Consider the following 23,259-nt stretch of genomic DNA (forward strand, 5'->3'; position numbering starts at 1 on the left):
GAAGCGAGATTAGCTCTGCTGTAATGATTCTTCACTGAGACTGGTATCTAACACTGAAAACCTGGACCAAACAAAGAGGTGTGAACTTAACATCAATATCCTGAAAGAGAACAAAACAAAACTGAGTTTTGTTCTTCATATTTAAAGCGAACACTTGTCCTTTCAGGGCTGCCAGGGTTTGCTTTTTCTGACAATGCCCCTCGGTTTCACAGTCAAAGCTCGCAGACACATTTGTTGGAAAGGTGACATATCAAAAGCAAAGTCACAAGATCTCTTACGAGTGTGAAATCTAGACAGACAACACCATCAGCTACCGGTTGACATGTTGGAGACAAAAGAAAGAAGAAAAGTTGTCTTTCAGAATTGGCGTCACAACTACTCCATGTTCAAAAACAACCCCACTCAAGACTGTGAATAGATTCTTGTTGGTTTCCTTTTCCTTTGTCCTTTTCTTTTGTCCTTTTGCAGTATATTCCTCAATACATTTTCTTTTTAGCAATGCTTTAATCTTACCAATCAAAGAGAGTCGACAAGTGCTCCAGCATGTGTCTGTTGCTGTATGTGAGTGTGAAGCTTGTGTCTGGCCCCCAAGGTTTGTAGAGTAGCCGTCGACTCAGACGATGCTGCGGGAACCGCTGGAGTTGCGCCTACGGGTAAGAGGCAGGGTGTGGTGGAAGGGAATGGGTGAGTCGGGGGGACAGAACTGGTGGGGGTGGTTGTAAGGTGGAGGTGGAGGTGGCAGAGGAGGCTGAGGGCCATCCCCCTCTCTGACGCGCACAGGGGTGGACAGGGCCGACTGGATGAGCTGATGGGTAGCCGGGCCTTGGCTGAGGAAGGCCTCCATCCGCCCTCGCCCACTCTGGTCCACGACAATCACCTTGACGATCTGCTGGCATTGGATGAGTGTTTCTGGGCGAAGCTCTCCAGGCTGGATGGAGCTGAGCAGGGCGGGTGGCGCAGCCAGGGCCAGAGGCGTCGACTCAATGCTGGGCTGGCTCAGTTGATAGGTCTGCAGCCTGTTGTGAATTGACACCTAGTTTAGGAACAGTCAGAGAACGCATGAGGAGTTACCAGCCTGAACGCAGCCTCTACGCAGCCCTCTGGTGTGTTACGCACATGGGCATGCAGGTAGTGGTGCAGAGTGAGCACATGCAAAATATACACACACACTCCACACTCTTTTTCTCTCAATCATGTTTTACTCACACTAGCCCAGAAAGAGAAAAAAGATTTTGGTCAAAGATCGTGGCAGGAAAGTTTTGGATATATTGTGTGTTTGTGTGCGTGTGTGTGCGTGTGTGTGTGTGTGTGCGTGTGTGTGTGTGTGAACATGATCAATGAGGAAGTTAAAGTCATAGGGAGTGTCAGGAGAGGAGAGAGGTGACACCGAGGGCGGGGTGTCTCCCTAACACACTTATTTACAACTCTAAAGGACTGACTGAGAGGCAGGAGAGAGAGGAAAGAATGGGCAAAGGAATAAAACAGAAAAAAATGCAAAAGAGGAAAACAGCCTCCATCACTACGCTTAGTTAAAGGAAGGGCTGGTTTTACAGACACACACACAGTCCCTATCTAACCGCGCACACACACACACACACACACTCACTCAAACACAAAACCACACCCACAGAGCAGGGGAAGCAGGCACTTACCTGAGGGAGGCAGGAATGGCTTTTGCACTTACCTCTACTGTGTTGTTGTTGCCAGTTTTATCGTACACATCCTGTTGGCCTGTGGGAACAACAGGTCTATTTGTAAGTCAACAGGCAGATTTAAGCTTCATATTCAGAATGTTATAAACAGAGAAATAGTTCTTCACGCAGGGGACTCATTTGTTTAAGTTCAGCATTTTGGGAATACGCTTATTTGGTTTATTTCTGAGAGTGAGATGATAAGATTGACACCGCTCTCATGGAGCTAGCGCCTGGTTCTGTCCAAAGTGGAGGAAACATCTCTCAAGCTAAAGGTTTGTTTTCAAGGAAGAGTTTGGGAAATACAGTTATTTGATTTCTTGGGGAGAGTGAAAAGAGAACATCAACACCTCTCTAATGTTTGTCTGGTAACTATAGAGCTGGAGCCAGCATGTTAGCTTAGCATAAAGAAACAGAACAGCTGGCCTGGCTCTGTCCAGAGGCTGCAAAATCCACCTACCAGCACCTCTGAAGCTCACTAATTAACATGTAGCTTTTCAATTTAATCCATACGAAAAAATTCTGTGCGCAAAGAGAAATGCAAAATCTACAATTTAAGGTTTTGCTGGAACTAACAACCATTTTATTAATAAAAATATGACATTTACATAAACTTGATGCCCTCCGATCATCATCCACTCCTTTTCTCAACTTCTTTTTCAGCATGGTGGGCTTTTTCACGCAACCGTCTTCCATGAAGTTGGCCTATTTTCTACATTGCCTTGAGTAATGTATGCATTGTTATGAGTTATGTATGCGGTGTTGTGCATTTTATGCTGCACGAGCAAAACTAGCACCTGAGGGAGAGCCGTGTCCTGTGTGTGTGTCCACTTGCCCGCCATTGGTGTGTATGCTGTGTGGCTGGATGCCTTGTTGCCTCTCCAATTCCCCTAGAGCACAAGAAAATAGATTGAAACCAGCCATATAGAAGTGTGTGTTTGTTTTCCTTTGCATATGTTGAGGTGTGTGTGCTTCACTTACACTGGATGTGTATCTGCTCCATCTCGTTGACCTCCGTTATAGCCTCTCTGAGCTCCTCTGCAAACTTCCTGAGTTCTTCTCCACTCGGGGAGCAGAAACTCACCAGCTGCTTCTTCTCCGAGGTAAACGGGCTCAGCATCGTGATGCCATGGGCGTAGTCTGATGACAAACCCCATCAATATGTCAAAGAGAAAAAGAAAGCGCCTTCACCATGACTTTGATTGTAAAAAGAAAGGATGCAGGATTTTCAAAACACTTCAGTCTTGCAGTTTTTACTTCAGTTTCTATTTCACAAAATGAGGTCAATGACCAGATGTGTTTTTGTTGCCAGCGATGGCTTTTTGATCAACATGTTGTGCCTGAATACAGTCTTACAGTGCCACCTCTATACAGTGACCTACATCATAAACCTGGACAGGGAAGTGAAGAAAACATACATTTTCATGTAGTTTACAATCTACAAGGTTCCCCACATTTGTGGGGGCCCATTACATGTTCAGTTCTTCAACCATAACCGCTGATGACACTGTCCTGACCCCCGGCATCCCACCCTCCGGTTCCTCTCCAGATGAACACAGTTGGCTCTGTAAGCACTGTTGCCGTTGTCTGCACTATTAGCATCATTAGCTGCTATCCACCGGTTCAGATGTCGCCATGTTGAGAGCTGTGTGGCGGCAATCCCTCACTTGTTATGTGTAGTAAATATCTGCAAAGATTCATTTCATTCATCCTTTTCTACTGAACAGGCTCTGGTTTTAAAAAGTGATTGTTTAGATTGTTGATAGAAACATTTATGGTTATCGCTATGAACAGATTCTGCATTCACAGGCAGATTTTTATTGGTTTAAAATGAGCTTTTACACTGGCTACTTGTAAAGCAATCCTGTTGCACACGTCGTTTCTCAACTCCAACTCCAGTCTCGCATCTCACATTGCTAATCGGACTGTAAACAATGAGCTGCGGACAGAAAAGGAAGTCTTGGCCCGGAGATCCGCTGGCTACACCAAAACTTGACAGTTAGCTCAGCCTTTTTCCAGCACGAGGGTGGAACTGTACTGAGAACAAACTGCAGCAGAGTAAAATAGTATCTCACATTCATTGCTGAAGAGGTGAAACTGCATTCCCAGAAGACCCATAGCTTTACAGAAGGTGTAGGAGGCCGAGCTTTTCTTCTTGGGACACAGCTTCAAGATCTACAGCAGGGACACAACATGGCAGAATTAACATTATGTCCGATTATGTATATGAAATAGCAAGAAATGTGGTTTCAGTTGCATACAGTATAGTAGCGAGTCACTGAATAGAGGTTCCTCACCAGCAGCAGATCATTGAAGAGGAAGACCTCTCTCTGGAGCTGGGACAGTTTCTGTTTATGAGGCTTGTTGGCGTCGGGTACCTCAAACAGACGACAGCAGCACACCAGACGTCTGTGGGGCACAGCGAGGATCTACAGAGGCCAAATTAAAGAGATGGAAATGACAGACAGTACAAACGGAGTGCTGTGAAATATTACATGACACAAGAGAAAAGGCGACAGTACAAACAGCTCGCCGAAATGAGAAATATTAATAGGAAAGACACAAAGACAAATATTACTCACAGTTTTGAGGCCCAGGATGGACTGCTCCACACGGCTCACATAGGAGACGTGGTCTTCGTTGGAGCGGAGCTCTCTTTGTTGGATCCTCTCATAAATGCCTGCCACCATCTCTCTGGGGATGTCAGCTCCATCATCCACACCTGAGGGAACAATATTCCAGAAAAAGTAGCAGTGGTCAGTCTCAAAGTTAGAAGTACTCTGTAAGCCTCCCGTCGCTCTTCGTTAATGTTGTTATGTCTGTCAAGCATTACATTTTCGCGCGGCACATGCAGTTTACAGTGATAACGGTAACAGATCCAGAAAAACAACGGCTCCTTGACCTCAGACAGCCACGTTGATTTTAGAAGCTGTTTTAAATCACCTGCCCACCCTTTGGCGTTAACAGCTGGGGGTGGATTTAGGGACCATTAATAAATTACTGTTTTCATGCTGACTTGTCTTCATGTTGTTTTGTCCATATTAGTGAAAATTATGATTTAAAATATGCTGGTTTTGGTCTCATATAGTACACTTATTTGTTATTAATTTATTTTGCACAAATATTTTAATTTAAAGCAATGGCACTTTTTATCAATAGCGCCCATTTATACTGTGACCGAAGCTACGCCAAAACGATTAAAAGAAATATTCAATTAACATTTATCTTATGAATGTTTTTATTTTTCACAGATGTTGATTATAAATGTTCACTGTGCGGATGGGAAGATTAGTAGCAGCCACAGTCGAAGTTGATAGTGATGAAACTGACTGTATGGCCTCAAATCATTTTTTTCAAAAGATGTTATGAAATGTTTTTCATTGAGGGTTTTGCGGCTGAGAAAATGTGCTTTTAACCCAGTATGTATGCTGTCATGGTGTCCTGGTAGTTGATATAATATCGCTGTGGAGCAGCACACAGACATCCTCACTACATTTTGAAGGAGAAACCTTTTCAGCTCACAAATTAAAACTGAGTTGTACGATATCGTATGAAAAAAGACATTTCAATTAATTTAATGCTTTTTTTTACCATTAACTGAAGGTGCAAATAAAAGCTAAACTTCTCTTCTTTAAGTTCTGGTTGACGTAAATGTATTTATCTGTTCAGCTGCTGGACGGAGACCTTGTTTAGAGCCTCAGGTGATGAGATGCCTCTAGAAACCCAAGCTCATATCGTGAAAATCTAATGCTAAGTGAGCCTCAATTAAATGGATCAATGCCACGGTCTCTGGAGCAGAGCTCTGAGTTAAGGATATCATGAATCTCCTCCTGCACAGCTGATGGTTTTCTTGATGGCAGCTAGCGGAGGCAAGCACCCGTCGCCTCTTTGAGTAATTTACTTCACTTGAAGAGGCTGTCACTCAAACGACTGATGGTAAGGTTGATAAGAGAGTGCTTGTTGTAAAACGTTGACTTCCCCTGCCCTCTTTTTTGTCCTCCTTTTCATTCTGCCATATTTCTCCACATGATTTACAGTAAAAGGTATGAAATGTGCATGTGTATATACATGTGGTTACTTAGCCCATGTAACTCTTTGCTTATAAACTTGCCATGAGTGTTGAAACATGTCTGCCAGTCGTTTTATCACCTCTGTCCACAGGTTCAGTTCACACTCCCTGAGATGACACATACGCACGGCCTCTATACAAACACAATATTTTTTTCTCGGTCAAACATGCTCATACAAGTATTTGGACGCACTAACCTCTTAGGTTGCGTATGAAGTCATCAAGGCCCATTTTGCGCTGGGGTTTGATGTTCGGTGAGTACATGTCAGTGTTGAGGAGGACCACAGCAAAGGCCAGGATGAAGATGGTGTCTGGGTTGTGAAACTGCTGCACCACATCAGGATTACACATACAGTACCTCTGGCTGTGGAGGGGAAATAGGACATCAAAGTTATATATCTTTAGTGGGACACTTCTCTATCAATTACACCTTCATGAAGCTTTTAGTATTTACATGATCTAATATGCTATTATTATTGTATTGCTTAATACTAAGAGGTGTTTCTAATATTGTGTCAAGCCCATTTATAATCAATGAGGGCATACTGAATATTAGCATCATGTCCTCACACCCCTGTATCTTCAGGCTCACAGAGCCAATGTTTCAAAACTCAATGACGCTCCCCTTGACTTTGTTATTGTGCCCAACTGCAGCGCCAAATCCCAAAATGTCCCCTCAGCCCAAGTTAAGAAAATCAAGGAGTGCATCGTTAAGAGAGATCAGTGCATCGTTAAAAGAGATTCCTTTGCTCCATCCCTGCCCACAAGCTTCACAAACTCTCACTTGCAAGCCCCTCTTCCCCCACAGCTCCCTCCCTATATTTCTTACTGTCACTTACACTTACACAGTGGACCATTTCAGTGGTGGGAGGCTTTTATCTCTGCAGCCAGGCAGGATACAGACATGGAGAGGGCTACTCTGTTCCAGAGAACTATGTGCTTGCCAGAGCATATGCAAGCGAGAGGCCACTTCTGAGACCTGCAACCAGAAAGCCTTTTCCCCGACCCCAAACAAGATCTGAGACCAGAGTACTCATAGGGTATCAATTGACTGCAGCCCAGTTCAGTGGGTGTTTGAGGGAGAATAGATCTTGCTTGGCACAAACACTGCTACATATGCACATACATAGACACACAGAGGCAGAAACGAGCGTCCTGATTTGCCATCTTGATGTAATTCTGCAGCAAATTCATCAAAGACTGAAAGCAAAGCAAGATCTACTGTGTGAGCGTGTATGTGATACCTAATGGACATGTGTATGGATGTGTAGTGCATAAGTGAGCAAACAGGTCGAGTGAATAAATAAAGCTGTGGTTAGGCCTATGCATGTGTGTTTGTTTGTGCTTCATTCACACATTTTCAAGCACGGATCTCCGTCTTATGTAACCAGTGTATTTAATGAACACTAGCTCCTGATCTCTTATCTTTATATCTGCACATGAGTGTTGCACGCCAGCTGGCACAAATACCGCTTCGTAAAAAAGAACGACTCGCGACAAGAGTACAACGCGCTTCGAACAGATGACATAATAACTGTTACGTAACAGACATGGCATCGGATGTCTGGCTGTCCTGATAAAAGCCCGCTCTTTTCCGACCTATACTCACAGCTCCCTGCTGCAGAGTGTGGTCTCAGATTGCTGATGAATTTGTAATCTGCACCCAGGGGCTTGGCAGATATGATTGAGTGAGTTGTGATTAACTGATGACCTCGGTGGGTGTTCTGATTGGCCCTTCAAATTTAGAAGCAGAGAGGGGATGTGTCATGACTGCTCCTTTTCCTCTCTCCACTCACCACTTTGTGCCTGTAGTAAGAACCCATTTTCCTTAATAGATAGGGCCGATGATCTATGTTTTACCGTAGCCCAAAACCAACAAATCCTTCAAACAAGTATTGCTTATAATCTACAGCCTGCTATACCTAAACTGCATTAATTAGCCACACATTTGCACTGACTGAGTCAATCCTACATAATCCGTCTTGCTGCTATAAATACTCATTAGAGCACAAAATTAATATTAATCCGCGGCTGAAAATACTCCTTAAGCTATATGCTATTTTGTTTATTATTGCTATTTACTGTCAAAAAAAATGAACCAATGAATGTTTGCCATGCTAGCCAGTGTCTCTTGCAATGGCAATGTTGATCTGAGGGCCAGTCCCCCATTTTGTCCAGGTTGAAATGTCTTTACCACTGAATTGTTCAGACATTCATGTCCCCCTCAGGATGAAGTTAATAACTTTGGTGATCCTTTGACTTTTCATATAGTACCATAATCAGGAAATTCTAATTTCTTCAAAAACTGTCCTGACTGTAGACTCTTAGTCTTAAAGGTTTAAGTATTCAGTATGAACCAATGGCCTTGGGGCCAAGTGCCACAGTCATAATAGGAAAAGGGCTACTAAATGGTTGGCTTTGGCTTTTGTTGATCAAAATGATAATAACAATAATGAAATAATGCAAACATAAAAAGTTAGCAAACCACAAAAATACAAACTCAAAGTCAGCAGCTCAGGCAAAGTCCACATATCGTGGATGCAGAAATGTGTTGAAAGACAATTAACATGCAGTCATTTTCTATGGTAACTTTGAATTATACAAACAACTTAGTGCAATTCAGAAGGACATCTTGGTTGGTGAGTTTAAAGGGGCAGTGGCTCAACTCATGGTGGTGACATTGCTGATAATCCTCAGGCAAAGAGCAGCACATCAGCAAAGGGAGATTAAATGTATTCAACATTGCGACCAATTACTCTGAAACAGAAAACAATGATGGCCAATTGTATTGCATTTTTAATCTTGGGAGCAATCGTTGAATATTACCAGGACATTTCAAGGGCAGTGTCAGCCAGAGGATAAGAAGACAATTGCAGCTTCTATTTGTCTGGTCACTTCTGTCTGTTTTTGCCTCAAAGACCTTTCAGTCAGCAGGTGAAATTTCATCATAAAAGCCTCTTTCTGTCAAGGAGTTTGTTATCGGTAAAGCTGGACAGTCCACTAAAAGGCACAAAGGGAGCCTAGAGAACCTGAAGATTTGGCTAGAAAGTGCCATCCAGGGGAGAAAATTTGTGAAATAGAGCATGTATTTTTGTTTCACTGATTGCCTGCAGCTCAGATCACAGCTATGATTGGCTGACAATCAAACACTGGTCAAAGGTTACAGGCAATCAGTGGAATTTTTGAATGATACACGGCTTTGGTTTCATCAGAGCCTGACACAGTGAACTTGCAGAACTAGACACTACACAGTCGCCCTATTAGTATTCCATTCTGGATACGTGTGTTACCCCAAGGCTGCGAGATGAGATCAGAAAGCACTTTTCTATTCTGTTGCAAAATATGTGAGCCTGGTTAGATTTGTTGCATAAGTGGCCAAAGGCAAAAGTTCTATTCATTTCAAAAGGTTCAGAGTGCCCTTACCATCCCCGCTAAGTTATGTGATGGACTGTTGTTGTGTTGAACTGTGTTAAAAAATGAAGCCAGAGGCCGTTGGTCAGCGAGGCCTGGTTGTAAGCGAGTTGACAGTCTCACCTAAAGGCTTCGATGAGTCTCTCCACTTTCTGTGCTTCTCCCTGAACACGAACGTGAGCCTGGAACTTTCTGAGGGCTTCGTCGAGCTCCATGCCTGAGAAATCCATCTCATCCACAACACAGCTATTCGGGACAGACAGAGAGAAAAGAGAGAGAGATTTAGTTTAGTTGCAGTGTGTCACTATAATGAGAAGGTGAGGGAGAGAGTGTGAAGTGTGTGCGTGTGCATCAAACTATGGGTAACCAAGTGCTGATGGCAAATCTTCCTCTTACAGTCATACCTCCATTACAGAACCACTGACCTGGAAGACGCACATAGAGACAACATGTTTGCACATGCACACACTTTGTGCAAACATCAATAGGGAAGACTGGGTCTGATGACAGTGGGAGATAAGAGGGAAGGAAAGAAAGAGATGAGAGGGCGAAATAATGAAATGCAAAGAGCAAGGGGGCAAGAGAGAGGTACATGAAACGCTGAGGGCTGGCTGAAGCAATGGAAGAAGTGCGTGTGCATTTATGTGTACATGTGTGTTTGTGTCCATGTATGTGTGTCTATGTGTCTGAGAGAAAGAAAGCGAGGATGCGCGCTTGTGTGTGTGTGTGTGTGCGTTCAGTGCCGTGACCTATTTCTACAGTCTCTGCAACAACCTCAGCAAAAAGCCTCTCTATCGTGGATCTCTCTCTACACTGGTTGGATTCAAAAAGAGTGAGTGTGAAGGCATTAAGTAAAAGCGTGTTTTCATGGATGTGTTGAATTTATGACAAGTGAGTGTGTGTGTGTGTGTGTGTGTGTGTGTGTGTGTGTGTGTGTGTGTGTGTGTGTGTGTGTTTATATCTGGTTAGGTTCCAACAGCTAGTTATATTTTAGATATTTTAGAACACCTGAATCCATTAAAGTCAGAGTCAAAGTCTCATATTTAATCTTTTATGTCCTCTCTTTTTTTAGTGGTGAAGAGCAACATACAAAACATCCATTCAAGTTCATGTATGACTGGTACAGACTTAGATACAGTTGAAAGCTCCATAACTGCCATCAAATGGACCTTGGGGTGGGATTTTTATCTGAACTGCTGTTTCCAAGGTCCTGAAGGAAATTTGATCATTAACTTTAAAGTCATGGATGAGAAGTCCTAGAGGTGATCAGAATAATTTAAAGTTTGAACATCTCTAAAATAATGGCAATGAAGCAAAGTCAACTTGATAATGAGAACCATGTCATGTGGTGGAAACCTCTCGAACAGCTGTAAATGGACCTTGAGTTGAGATTGTTATGTCAGGTACGGGGCGTCATTTAGTTAAGAAGCATATTAAGTTTCCGTCTTTGAAAAAAAGTAATTAATTATACAAGAACTACACATGTTAATAAATAGTAGATAAAGGTACAAAAATCAATCAAATCTGTGAAATAAATAGATTTTGGTGCAGATGCTAAGCAGCTCTTTTGTAAGGTAAGTGGTCAAATAGAGAACAGCAGAGAGGTCTTCATGATAAACTACAGGGTGTCACAACCTGACAACTCAAAATTGGTTCTTATTAAAGCAGCACTCCACCAATTTTACACATTAAGATCAGTTTAATTGTAATGAGGACTACCACTGGCTTGTATAAGGACTTCTGTGGCTCTGGAGGAGCTTTCTAAAGTCTGAGAGAATAACCGGTGATCTCGGCATGGGCTTGGAAAACATGAAATCATAATAGAAAACCTGCGTTTCAAACTAGAAGTGTGGAGTTTGAAAGAAGTGGGCGTGTAAAGTCCAGAAGTCCATGAGATGCAGTTGAAAGAGTTAAGATAATTTTATAAAACCTGAATAGATGCAATAGGGAGTTCAACGGGATTTGAATTTGATGACAGGACTCATTACATAAAACCCAATCACGTATGTGTGTGATGTGTACGTGTACACATAATCAGGACTCACTCAAGGACATCTCTGTTGAATTGCAGTTTGCTGTTCCCCAAGAACTCTCCAATCATCTGTCGGCTCAGGCCCTTCCTCTGCAGCAGGAAGTGAGCCACTCCAATGGCTGTGTCCGGGACGAAACCACGCGTGATCAGGAAGTGGGTGCCTCTCTCTGGGTTCCTAACCGCAGATGGCCAGCAGCAAAAAAAGCAGATAGTATAAAGAGTTAAACAGCGTGTGTGCAATGTATTTGTGCGTTCAAGCAGATAGGCGAGTGGGCCTGTGGGATAAAGGACATGTGTAACACAGCATATAAGTGTGTGAGTGTGTGTGTGCGTGTGTGTGCGTGTGTGTGTGTGTGTGCGTGTAAGAGGAAGCAGAAAGAGAAAGAGGGAAAAGAAGGACGCATTCAAGCGCAAGAGCTGTTAGCTCTGGACTTCTGGATCAGACCCACTGTCACTGATGCATATGAGTTCATTTACTTTAATTTGTATTAACCAATAATAAGTGCAGGCCAACCGTGGGCTCTATTTTTAGAAACTGAGAGGCTCTCACATTGTCCATGACCTCCTTGACTGCCTCTCCTCTTCAACCACATTTGCCCAATTTCTCTCTTCGTCCCTCGCCCTCATCTCTAACTCTTTTTTTCCGTTGACGTCACAAGATGGCACTGAACACGCAGCTCCTCCCAACAATCACAAACACTAATGAGCAGTTTTTCAGGGCAGTTGGAAATTTGTAAGACACAAACAGTAATAAGTGTACTTTCAACCCTGAGCCAGAGGGTGCAGAAATAATTCACTGTTTGTGTCAGTGTGTGTGTGTGTGTGTGTGTGTGTGTGTGTTGCCGGCCTACTCACACATTGAAGAGGTTAAGTCCTATACGGTAGAGGCGTTTGCGGTGTGTGTCTGTGGATAGAGTTGGCGAGCGGCAGGAGGCTGGATCCTGGCAGCGGCCCCTGGGCAGAGAGACGACCAGGGCCTGCAGGGCCTCTGGGCTCGGCCCCCCAGGGATCTGCTGAGGATGAGTGTAGTGGTACTGCTGGTACTGGGTGTAAATCTGAGCAGGTTGCTGGTTAGACTGGGCTGAGGTGGAGATAGAGGTGGAGGTAGAAGTGGATGTGGACCCCAGTCTGTCTGAGCCGCACTCCCCCTCCATTCCTCCTCCTCCTGCTGGCAATGCTGAGCCCCTCCTGGATCCTGGATCAGCCATTTCCAGCTCCTCACTGGGTGGAGGTGCAGGAAACTCTGGCTCCTCTGCTAACTGGCCATCTCCACCTCCAGCCATTCCGCTCACAGAAGTCGTCCTGCTGGCCGACTCGGCCCCGCCCGCATTGCCCAAGGAGGTGGTGGTTGTGGTGGTGGCGGTAGAGATGGTGTAGGAGCTATTGCTGTCGATATGAACAGTGACATCCCTGAAGGCCATGAGCAGCGAGCTGGCACTGCGGGGCAGACAAGCACTCTCAGCAGCTGCACGTAGGGCCCCGGGGTCCATCAGTAGCCCCTTCCCGTCTCCACCTTCCGACAAGCTCCAACCATGAAGGGCATCATCAATTGACTGGGCCAAGGAATGAAGCTGCAAATATGATCATAGAAACAATTTATAATTTGTGACTATTTGTAAGACTATAAAAGTAAACGGTGATAGTTGGCTACCGAGAAGACCATTCATAGACAGATTTAGATGAAACTACCAATCAAGCCATTGGGTCCAGTGAATGTAGTGCAGTCTAAGCACATACATGTAGATATATGGTCAAACTGTTGAGTCTTGGGGCGGTAGGATTGGACAAATTTAAATTATGACCTGATAGTGGCCCTTAACAAAACGTCAAGGGACCACCAAAGATCGACCCTCTGGGCAACATGAATGTCTGAACACAATTTCATGGCAATCCATCAAATAGTTGAAGGGTTCTCTGTTGATCTTCCTTCAGTAAGGATGGCAAACTAATTTTGTTGAGGTAGTTCAGCCTGGACCACAATCGTGGGCCAAATGGCTGACATTGACATTCCTAATGCAATCATGCTAGCCTGCTTGGCTGACAAACTACAATGAAACCTTATTTATTGATTTATTTTCTTTGGATCATTCTGCATCCCGACATAATTCCACTGTTGGAAGCTGTATCATGAAAAAAAAAACACCAACCTGTTCAGAGAAGCAGTCTTCCAGCTGTGTCAGTGTTTGTCCAGGGGGTTGAGGTGGGGCTTGGGCAGGAGGGGGGCCAGCTGGTGGAGCAGACGCAGGAGAAGGGGGCAGAGAGGTGGAGCGACACGGGGGAGGAGGAGGAGTTTTGGAGTGGCAGGGAATCTGTCCTCCTCCAGGATGCAGACTGTAGCTGTGTCTCTGGGCTGTGTTTCTGTTTTGGCCTGAAGGGCTCGGATGGCGCAAGGAGATCCGGCGGGGCAACTTGCTCTCCGACAGAGAGTTACGGATCTTCTGGAAGTTTTTGCTGAGCTGGTACTGACGGAAGGCCGTCTGGATACGACGGGCTGCCCGTCTCGCTATGAGATGGCCTCCATATTTCTGCTCCAACTCATCTATCTGGGGATAGGAGGAGAGAGAGTTAGGGGTATTGAGTTTAAATATCAAACATGTTTACAAGGTTATGAAACTCACTAAAGACACATGCAGGACTCATTGCAAAGCACACAGCAGCCACTGACAAATATGTATTCATCCAGCAGGCAAATGTCATGATGCCATTTTGTGCCCATGTCTACAAAAGATCAAACGAATTTGAGCATTGCCTGAGTCATGAGTCAGCACACTCACTCTCTTCTTAGAAGTATCCTTCTTACTTATCTGTCCACTCTTTTTAAAGCCTCTGAGGGTTTATGGCCTTAGAGCCAACGTAAACATCATCTATCATCATTCAGCTGCTAATAATGGCTGAAGAGCCATGGGAAGGAGGATGGATGGGCTGTGACAAAGGTGATTTTGAGAAAATGAATAGAAAAGTAAACACCCGCACAAGCCTATTTCTGTTCTGTTTGTTGGCAGAGCAGCTCAGCCCAAAATCTCAGCTTCTTCCAGAATTTTTTTCCTATATTTCCAGCAAAAGTGAGACAAGGAGAGGGAGTCGGAGGAGAGGGAGTCGGAGGCAAGGGAAGAAGAGACAGAGAGGGAGAAAAAGGAGGACAGCCACACATGTGCCAGTGTCTGTGTGTGCGTGTGTGTGTGTGTGTGTGTGTCTGCCCACACAAGCATGTCCACAAAATGTGCATGTGCACCCATGCACATACAGAGACACACACACACACACTCATACAGCAGCAGCAGCAGTAGCAGGAGCAACAGCAGACCCTTCAGGAATTTGGTATGAGAAATAAAGACATCTCCAGCCGCCAGAAGCAGTTATTAGCTGTTACCATGACAACCTAGCATAGTTCGCATCGCTGTTGCTGTGACAGTGGAATTGCTGATGTTTTTTAGTTTTTTTTAACGTCAATACAACAGCCAGAAATAGATCGGAATGGTAATCTTCTTTGTCTCGCAAAGTGAAATGATCATCCTTCACACACATCCTCACGTTAAAGCAGGTAGCAGGGGTCACAATCACACGTGCTTACGGGTCCGATGCACACACACACACTTGAAGAAAAGCAAATACCTGTTTGTTCTTATTCTCAAGGCTGATCTCGTACTCGCTCGGCCCCTCTCTTTTGGTCCCCTCCACTTCCTGTCCACCACCAGAGGATGTTCCATCCTCCAGGCTCAGCATCTGTCCACTGCCACGGAAATAAGAAGAGAAAGCGATTAGTCCTCCCTGCTGACCTTCAGATCTCTGCCGTCATTGCAGCGGCAGGTCATCAGCTAAGCAGTGTTTGAGGAGCTTCACGAGGGAAGCGGCAGGCGCAGAGTGATGTGTGGCTGAGGCGGCTCGGGGCGAAGGTGAGGTTTATGTGTCAAGTGCTGTTTGGTCAGATTTGTGGCTCCAATGCAGGTTGCAGGAGTGAAATTCTGGATATAAGACCAGGAATAAAATATCTTTATTATGAGTTCTGTGACCAAAATCATCACCTCCTTCACTATTTTACTATTTCCAACCCTTTTCTGCTTGTGACTCCTCGTCACAGGTTGCATGTCTATAAATTATGAGCAGTTCAGTCAAAGACTTAACTTCACTTAAATAACAAATCAATTCATTTTTTGAGGTTTGTCTGAGGAGGTGAAACTGTGTAGTATTTCACAAGGAAACTAAACACATTTTGGAGTAAAAAATAAACATTGTTATGTGTGGCAGACATTTGTTTTCTACTTGTGTGATCTTCTTGGCTGAACATATAGGTCCATCTTGACACTGAACCACTAGAGTGCATCACACTCTCCCAACAAGCTTAATTTATAGAGCAATGCTTTGATGTCACAGAGATCTTTGTTAGACATCGTCAGCTTCACAATGCCAAAATGGTGCGCTGCACTCTTGGCAGATGCAAATGTAATCAGCGCACTAACAACGTTTTTCACGGAAATCAGAACGGATTTTGTGTACGAGACTCCAGAAGCGGATGTGTTTCCATGGCAATGACATACTTTGGATGAGAATTTCAGTGGAAGTTGTGATGAGTCTCCTACATAGAAACAAGATTACTATTTTTCATTGATATAACAGTTTTCTATGTGCTGCTGAAAGGGTTACAGTAGCATAATCAAGTCAAGTGACAGCAATATAAGAGATAAAAAAAACACTGGAAGAAATGCAAGACAATCATATCCCCAAAGTCAAATATGACTGGCAGAAAAAATAGGAGAATAAATCAGACAGATTTAACTCATAAACAATCATTTACACAATATAGCGGCAGCTGGAAGCGAAAGCAAAACAAAGATACATTTGAATTCGGCCTGAATCTGACTCAACAGAGTCGACATAGAGGCTGTCTCTCAGTGCGTCCCGCCCTCTTCTGAATCACAAGTCCTGTCCACAGATGCAGACATTTTCTTTTTCAAGACAGCATTATCAAAATTCTGTGAAAGCATGTAAGGCTTATACCAAAGCAAATTACTGCCATGACAAAGCAGAAAATGTCCCTTTTTACCCAAGGTCTGTTGAGGACAATTTAAGCTCCGTTCATTTTGGTGAAACTTGGAGAAAATAAGGTGTCTTGTGGTCAACATCTCTGGCATCAAACCACCTCTAAAAGATACGAAACACTGCCATTCAGCACTTTTTATACAGCCAACACTGGCCTGATGCAAGCATAGAATATGATCACACCCTAAGAGGTTTTATAACGGTGTGCAATTATGAGTGTGAGTGTGCAGGATGTTGTGTGCTTGTGCAATCTTCCTTCCACCCAGATAATGCTTACCGTTATAATTTTTACACGAAAGGGACTATTGTGCTAGACACGACTGGGGAGACTAAAAGGCCTGCTCATGGTTAAATAATGAGCTCATCACTAAAGCTCTTCTTTGTTTTCTTTGATTGCTGTTAAAGCAAATATTCTGCGTTCCCCTGCCAAAAGTCAGAGATAGGGCCAGAGAAGCTTGGTCATGTCTTCAAATGAGATAAAGTTAGAGAAAAAGAGAGAGAGAGGAAAAAGGGGGAAGAGAGTGGAACCGGTGGCTGAGATAGAAACAGAAAGAGACAGAAAGATATAGACAGAGAGACTATGTTGGTGTGTGCATGCTGGAGGCAAAAACTCTATTAAAACGCTGCCATGCCCCTGCGCAGCATCAGAATACATTAGAGTACATTAGAGGATTTTAAAGCAAGAGTTGAGCTATTAATGCATCTGGACAGCAAAAGCCTCCACAATGATATGGCAGCTATAATCTCTCTCTCTCTCTCTCTCTCTCTCTCTGCATGCTCACATAAAGCAGCAACAAGCAAACTAAGCACACACTCCCGCTCTGACTGCATGTGTGACGTCATAATGGCAGATAAATGAACATCTGTCAAATCGCATCTCTCAAGGTCCTTCAGAGATTTATAGTCCTGTACAGCCAGGCAAGAAACACACACACACACACACACAGGAGAGAAAAGGCACGGCAGGTTAGACTAGAGGCGGATCTCGTGACATCTCTTGGGAGGTTTGCGTGGTCTGATGGATTCAGTGGATGACAGTTAGGGTGAAGAGGTGGTGCGAGTTTGCAGCCACCAGGCACACACAACTTCATGTGATGATAATAATGAGCTAGTGCTCGTCTACATCTCATCAGCTCAGGTGGGTGTCCACTGCTGCTGTGCTAGTAGCTCATCCAATCAGGAGTATGTGGGTGTAGATGATGATAGTTAAGTCATCAAATCAGAGAAAAGAGAGGGATTCCAGACAGACAGATGGTGATATTACGAAAAACAGAACGAGAGAGAGACTCGATAAGGAGGGATGAGACCGAAATAAACAAACAGATAAATAACGAGTATGATGCATACAGAAACAAACAACACAAGGTGGAAGATATAACAGCAGATGAAGAGACAGAACAAGTAGACATTACTGGGAAAAACTGGATTTAGAAGTACAGAGGAGTTAACGATGGGAGAAATTCCAGAGGGGGGGGGGGGGGGGGGGGGCAAAACATTCAATTCAGTCAATCATTGAGAAACATGACAAAATCAGCTTTCGAGCATTTTACAGCTGAGCTTTGCTCATCCAACCATCACCAAGTGAAACGGCATGCCTTCACACACGCACACACACACCACGCACACAAACAAAATATGAACATATACAACAAACAGGCAAGCTGCCCACACAGAAACAGACGGCAAAAGTGTCTCCAGTAGATCCTCAAAGTTCTATTCTCCAGTTACTATGGTAGTGGTAACCATTGCGTCATTACTGGGTTGCCATGGGCACTTTTGACTGCCAAAATCAGTTCACCCCCCCCCCCCCCCTACTCTCTCGCTCTCTCTCTCTCTCTCTCTCTCCCTATATGTGAATCACCCTTGCGGCTGTAGCATTTAACTCTCTCACTGTAACTCCAGGCGTCCCACGTCCATAAATACCTCAATTCACACTTGCATACACTTCTGTGCACGTACTAACGAGCACGATTAAAAGCCTGGGTGTGGACATTACTCAGTTAGATGACACAGTGTGTATGTCAGCAGAGACAGGGAGTTTTCAATGGATGAAAGAGCATACTGTTGGAGCAAAAACTGTCGAGACAAATAGTGGCCTAAAAGCGTCTGTGTGATTGGCGTGTGACTCGGCCTTACCTGGATGAGCCAGTGGTGGCAGCCTCTGGACGTTCAGGGGCGGGGCAGCAAAACTGATGCAGCACGTTCTCGCTCCTGAAGGGCAGACGAGAGAGGAGGGTAGGTAAGCAAAGGGGGGAGGGAAGAGGATAAGCAGACAGGTATTGGAAGGACAGCGTGTCATTCGGTTATTGGCTGTTGCTGGATGTTTGCTTTGTTTCCATATTCCTCCTTATGTTCATTCTTCGTCCAACATCCCAAAAGACACTGAAAAAGCTCCCTTTATACTCTTCTGGATGATTTCCATGGGTTCTGTTTACACTTTGGCACTGATCCTGTGGTAAATACCCTATGTAGGTCAATTCAAGGCTGAGGACGCTTAGATTGAGTGTGAGTATATGTTTGTCTATGCCTCCTCCCATCCAATTAATAAGATCTGTAGTGCTTTAGCAGAATTCCCAATCTGGACAGATGGTTACTCCAGCTCTGTTTCCTGCACTGTCTCTTCTTAAGTTCCCCTCTCTCATTTCCCCCTCATACATTTTGCATTTACATTCATATTTTAAACATCTTGCTGGTTCTCTTATCTGGAGCAATTTAGAGTGAAAAAGAAAGAAAGAAAGAAAACAAGACACGTCATCACCTTCCACCACCAGGGAAATGAAAATAAGAATATTCCCGAATTTTTTAAAAAGCAAAGCATTTAGCTTTTGTTTAGGAGGTGTGGGTGTGGGTCACATTGGGTCAGTTCACAATGAGCTGAAAGCATTCGGTTGACAGTGAATTTTCTCTTCTTCTGTCTTCTGACCTGAGCTCAGCATATTGCTCGCGACACAGACCCACAGTGACAGGCAGTCAGAGTCTGTGCGAGGCTCGGGGTGACAGTCCAAGCTATAAATAGATACTTTTTCACGGCAACTTCCACAGACTTAAAGGGATGCTGATGTTTAAAAAAAAAACACACCTCTTGATCCTGGTCTTAGAACTTTGAGAGCCTCCCTTTTCCCAAGTGAGGTCTTGAGTGCAGTACCTGCCTTTTTGGACTTAATTTATATATCGATTCATTATTCTCGCAAAATTTACAGCACTTCTCTCAAGCTTTTGCCTTCTTTTACGAGCTCACAGGGGTTTCAGAAATCTCTAAAAAAAAACACATTTTATTACTCAGTTACTTTTTCAATTTTACTTTTTAGTCTTTTGATCCGCATAAATTCTCTTGTATGAGAATAATTCATTAAAGTAATTAAAACTATTTGTTGAGTTAATGCATCTCTTTAATAATATCCTCTCTATAATATAGGTACAAACTAATTTAACCTATAAATCTATGCAGTATAAATGTGCAGGAGTTCACCTCCTCTGCATTGTAGGTTTTGGGGATCAAACGGGGGTCAACGTGTTGTCTGTTTGCCAGCCTGATATGAAACAGTTCAGCCCTGAGGAAGAGGCCAGGCTGCTCGGGTCCCTGAGCGCGCACACACACGCGTACACACACACACACTCAACGGGTCCGTCCATCTGTCTGAACGAGACACACACATTACGGTCGTACGCCTCCAACACCGCTTACAAAGAGAACAGGTGAATATTTCAACAGTACATGCCTCCTGCTGTAAGGCCATGTTCTCTCTCTCTCTCTCTCTCTCTCTCTGTGCCCCATCCTCCCTCACACCATCCCTCTCCTCTGTCCTGCTTTCTAAGAGTACTTTAAACGCAATGCTTTTTCATCAGCCAGCATCCAGTAGAGAGTGTAAGGAAGAGGAGGGTTGACATGAAAAAAGATCAGCTCCATTTGGAGTCAAAACATTGCCAGTACATTGTATGCACCTTCCACTGTGCCACAGGATGCCCCAGCGTGTCCTTCTGTTGTCCAACCTATCTATTTGTCCGCCATGCAAGATAGATAAACTGAGGAGACAGCTACCCCAAATGCACCCTTTATATCATCTCTGGTTCGGTCTCTACCTGTCTCGCTCTCTGTGTACTGAAACCCCTCCGTCCTATTCTCTCATCGTCACCCCCCCCACCCCCCCCCTGTCTACCTCCTTCCCTTTCACTGGTCTACTCCAATGTCAGCCTCAACCTCCTTCCTCTAGACACCTCAAGGGCTCCATCAAAGACAACGACTGAACATTCATCCCTCTCTCTTTCTAGCTCTCTTCTGCCTTTCTCTCTCTCCTGAGAATGGCTGATTACCGTTCGCTCCATGGGCTAAGTGGGGCAGATAGGAAGCTCAGCTGGAGAGAGACAGAGAATGAGTGGAGGAGAGGATCCTGCCTCTCGACCCGTAGAACTCAAACACGTGCACTGACAAAGATGACAATAATGCAATGCACACAAACACACTCACAGCCAACCATACGCAGCCCACAAGTGATTTATCTGCAGGTCAAAGAAAACTGGTCTCTCTAGAGTTAAACAACAATTCAGACAAATACATACAGTTAAATGTACGATGTGTAAAAGAAAGTGTGCACCCACACATGCATCTACACAGACATACCTTCCCCCCATACACAAGGTTTGTAACATATAAACATGCTGACACACATAAGTTAGTGTCAACAGGAAAAGAAGAGGACAGATCTGATCTCCAGTCAGCTGCAGAGAGGCTGCAGCAGGCAATGACAGGAAAGTGAATCCTCTAAATGCAAGTGAAAGCCTGAGCTCCCCCTCACTTGCAAGCAAAATTACAAATTAGGTGTTAAGCTACTGGTCTTAAAATCAATGGGCAGGTGAAGATGCAAGGTTGCATTGAAGGACACACAATCAGCAACTGCAGGAAAAAGAAGGAAATGTAATGCGTGGCAGGTGAATAATTCACTGTGATCAATATCAACAACTGTTTTTTTTTCATCTGCATGTATGCCTTCTGCACTCTTCTTCTCCTCTCAACTCCTCCTCTGTTCTGAGTTGCTCCCATCAGTGGGGGTGGAGTCCCAGAGAGACCAATCAGGTCTCCTGCTGGGAAACAACTTATGAACTGAACATACAGGCGCGCACACAGATCGAGAGAAAGAGGGAAAGATGGATTTTCTCTCATTAGGTGATGTGCTGATGTACTATGAGGCTCTGGTGCCAAGCAGAGGGGGTGCTGGTGTGTGTGTGTGTGTGTGTGTGTGTGCGCGCGCACGTGTGCCTCATCTAACACAGCGACTCGCGGTGTCTCATCATCGCAAGTGAGGCTGCTCCTGTCAAGCTGACAGTGACCGTTGTGCAGAGCCGATGTTTCCAGCACACACTCACACACACGCGCGCACACACACACACACACATGCATAGGCCTACTACAGCTGTTTGTTACGTAATGATTCAGCATTCGTGATACAGCTTCTCATTTAAATAATCCACCTCTTTCTCTTCTGGCAGAGTCCTTGTACGTGTCCTCCTTCACATACAACTGAAATTTGAAAATGTGTAAGCTCCTTCTTCATTAGCCTAATTACACACCTCTCAATCTGCAGTAAGCTACACGCAAATGCGCGCATGCACGCTCGAAATTATACAGTTTTAGAAGGATATGCTCCTCAAAAAACTGAGGGATAGCCTACAAGACATGGGAAATGTATGTATGCTCTAGGTCGAAACTGTAGGATATGCAGGAGGTTTTTAAATGAATACCATAACATTCTGAATAGCCTGCCACAGCCTATTATCTCAATTGGACTATTTTAGGACAGACACACACAAATACAAACAGCAATATTCTCGACTCACTCTGATTGCCTTGACAGGGCCAGGGATCGACAAAGGGTTGTGGGGGTCATCGGAACCAAAGAGCGGCAGCTTTGGAAACTTCCGCAGTTTTCTGGGTCACTGTCAATCGGGGAAACCGTGGATAGGTCAGCCGGGACCAGCTGCATGTCTCCCGGGTCCATAGGTTGGGGAGGCGACGGCGGGACCTCCGGAGTAACCTCGGCTTGTGCTGGTGCCGCCGCGTGGTCTTGCAGAGACCCCTCACTGGTAATAAGCTGAGGGTCCTGAGGGTGGTGGTGTTGATGAAAGCAGCTGGGGTCGGGGTGGTGGTGATAGTGGTGATGGTAAGGATGCTGCTGTTGTACCCTGACGTCCCGCAGGTGCCTGTTCTCACCGATGAGCTCGTCCACCCGCCGGTCCAGCTCCTCTATCCGTGAACGCTGGGTCTGGATAAGGCTCTGCTGGTTCTGGACGATGGTGGTGAGCTCCCGCAGGTACAGAATCGCCTGCACCGGATTTTCCAGCAGGCTGGAGCTCATCATCATACGCAAGACAGGAGGAGGGAAGAGAAGCAGAAGAAAACAGAAGCTGGACTGACGGATGGAGGACAGAGGAGATGCAAAATATCCGTGAGTGCGGGTGAGAAGGTGAGATGTCCTTCCGCTCTCCTCTCCTTGATTCTGCTCAGCTGTGGATGAAGCTGCACCGACCGAGCTAGCCACCGCTTCTCCGGTCGTTTCCCTCCCTCCCTCGATCTCTCTCTTTTTCTCTCTCCCACTGCACTGAGTGGTGCTGATGAGAGGAGCCAGATCCAGATGTGACAGGAGGGAGGAGGGGAGAAGAGGCGCTGGCACCGGATGTGTCATTACGCACATGCACGAGAACGCTAGAGCAAGCACGCACCCTACAGGCTGGTAAAGGAGGCTCAACATCTGAGCCACTCTCCTGTTCCTGAAGGCTGGACATAAAATCGGAAGGTGCATTTTTTTGTGACCAACTTTTTCAATAAATTTTCCACGCCATCCTCACAATAAGGTAAAACATGCACAAATTATAGCTTGCATGTAAAAGAAAGAGAGAGAGAGGGAGAGAGAGAGAGGGGAGAAAGGAGCCAAGGCATATCATAATGTTGCACAGATACCAAATTATACTTGCCCATCCAGATATCACTGTATACAATTATATTTTACACAATGGATATCACCAGA

The 23,259-nt window shown here is 44.8% G+C and overlaps 1 protein-coding gene across 1 annotated transcript; it reads right to left on the bottom strand.

Annotated features, from left to right (window-relative positions):
* Positions 1–613: 613 nt before the first annotated feature.
* Positions 614–22,596, bottom strand: iqsec3b (IQ motif and Sec7 domain ArfGEF 3b; the record flags this gene model as incomplete). Its single annotated transcript, XM_079266252.1, has 15 exons — positions 614–1,033; positions 1,685–1,731; positions 2,489–2,581; positions 2,673–2,831; positions 3,767–3,866; positions 3,989–4,120; positions 4,274–4,413; positions 5,958–6,124; positions 9,295–9,417; positions 11,217–11,378; positions 12,059–12,774; positions 13,351–13,746; positions 14,816–14,933; positions 18,377–18,451; positions 22,073–22,596. The coding sequence occupies 15 exons, from the start codon at positions 22,594–22,596 to the stop codon at positions 614–616; spliced, it is 3,372 nt and encodes a 1,123-aa protein (XP_079122378.1).
* Positions 22,597–23,259: the final 663 nt, after the last annotated feature.

The sequence above is a fragment of the Melanostigma gelatinosum genome (assembly GCF_949748355.1).
Source record: "Melanostigma gelatinosum genome assembly, chromosome: 1".
In the NCBI taxonomy this organism is placed as follows: Eukaryota; Metazoa; Chordata; class Actinopteri; order Perciformes; family Zoarcidae; genus Melanostigma; species Melanostigma gelatinosum.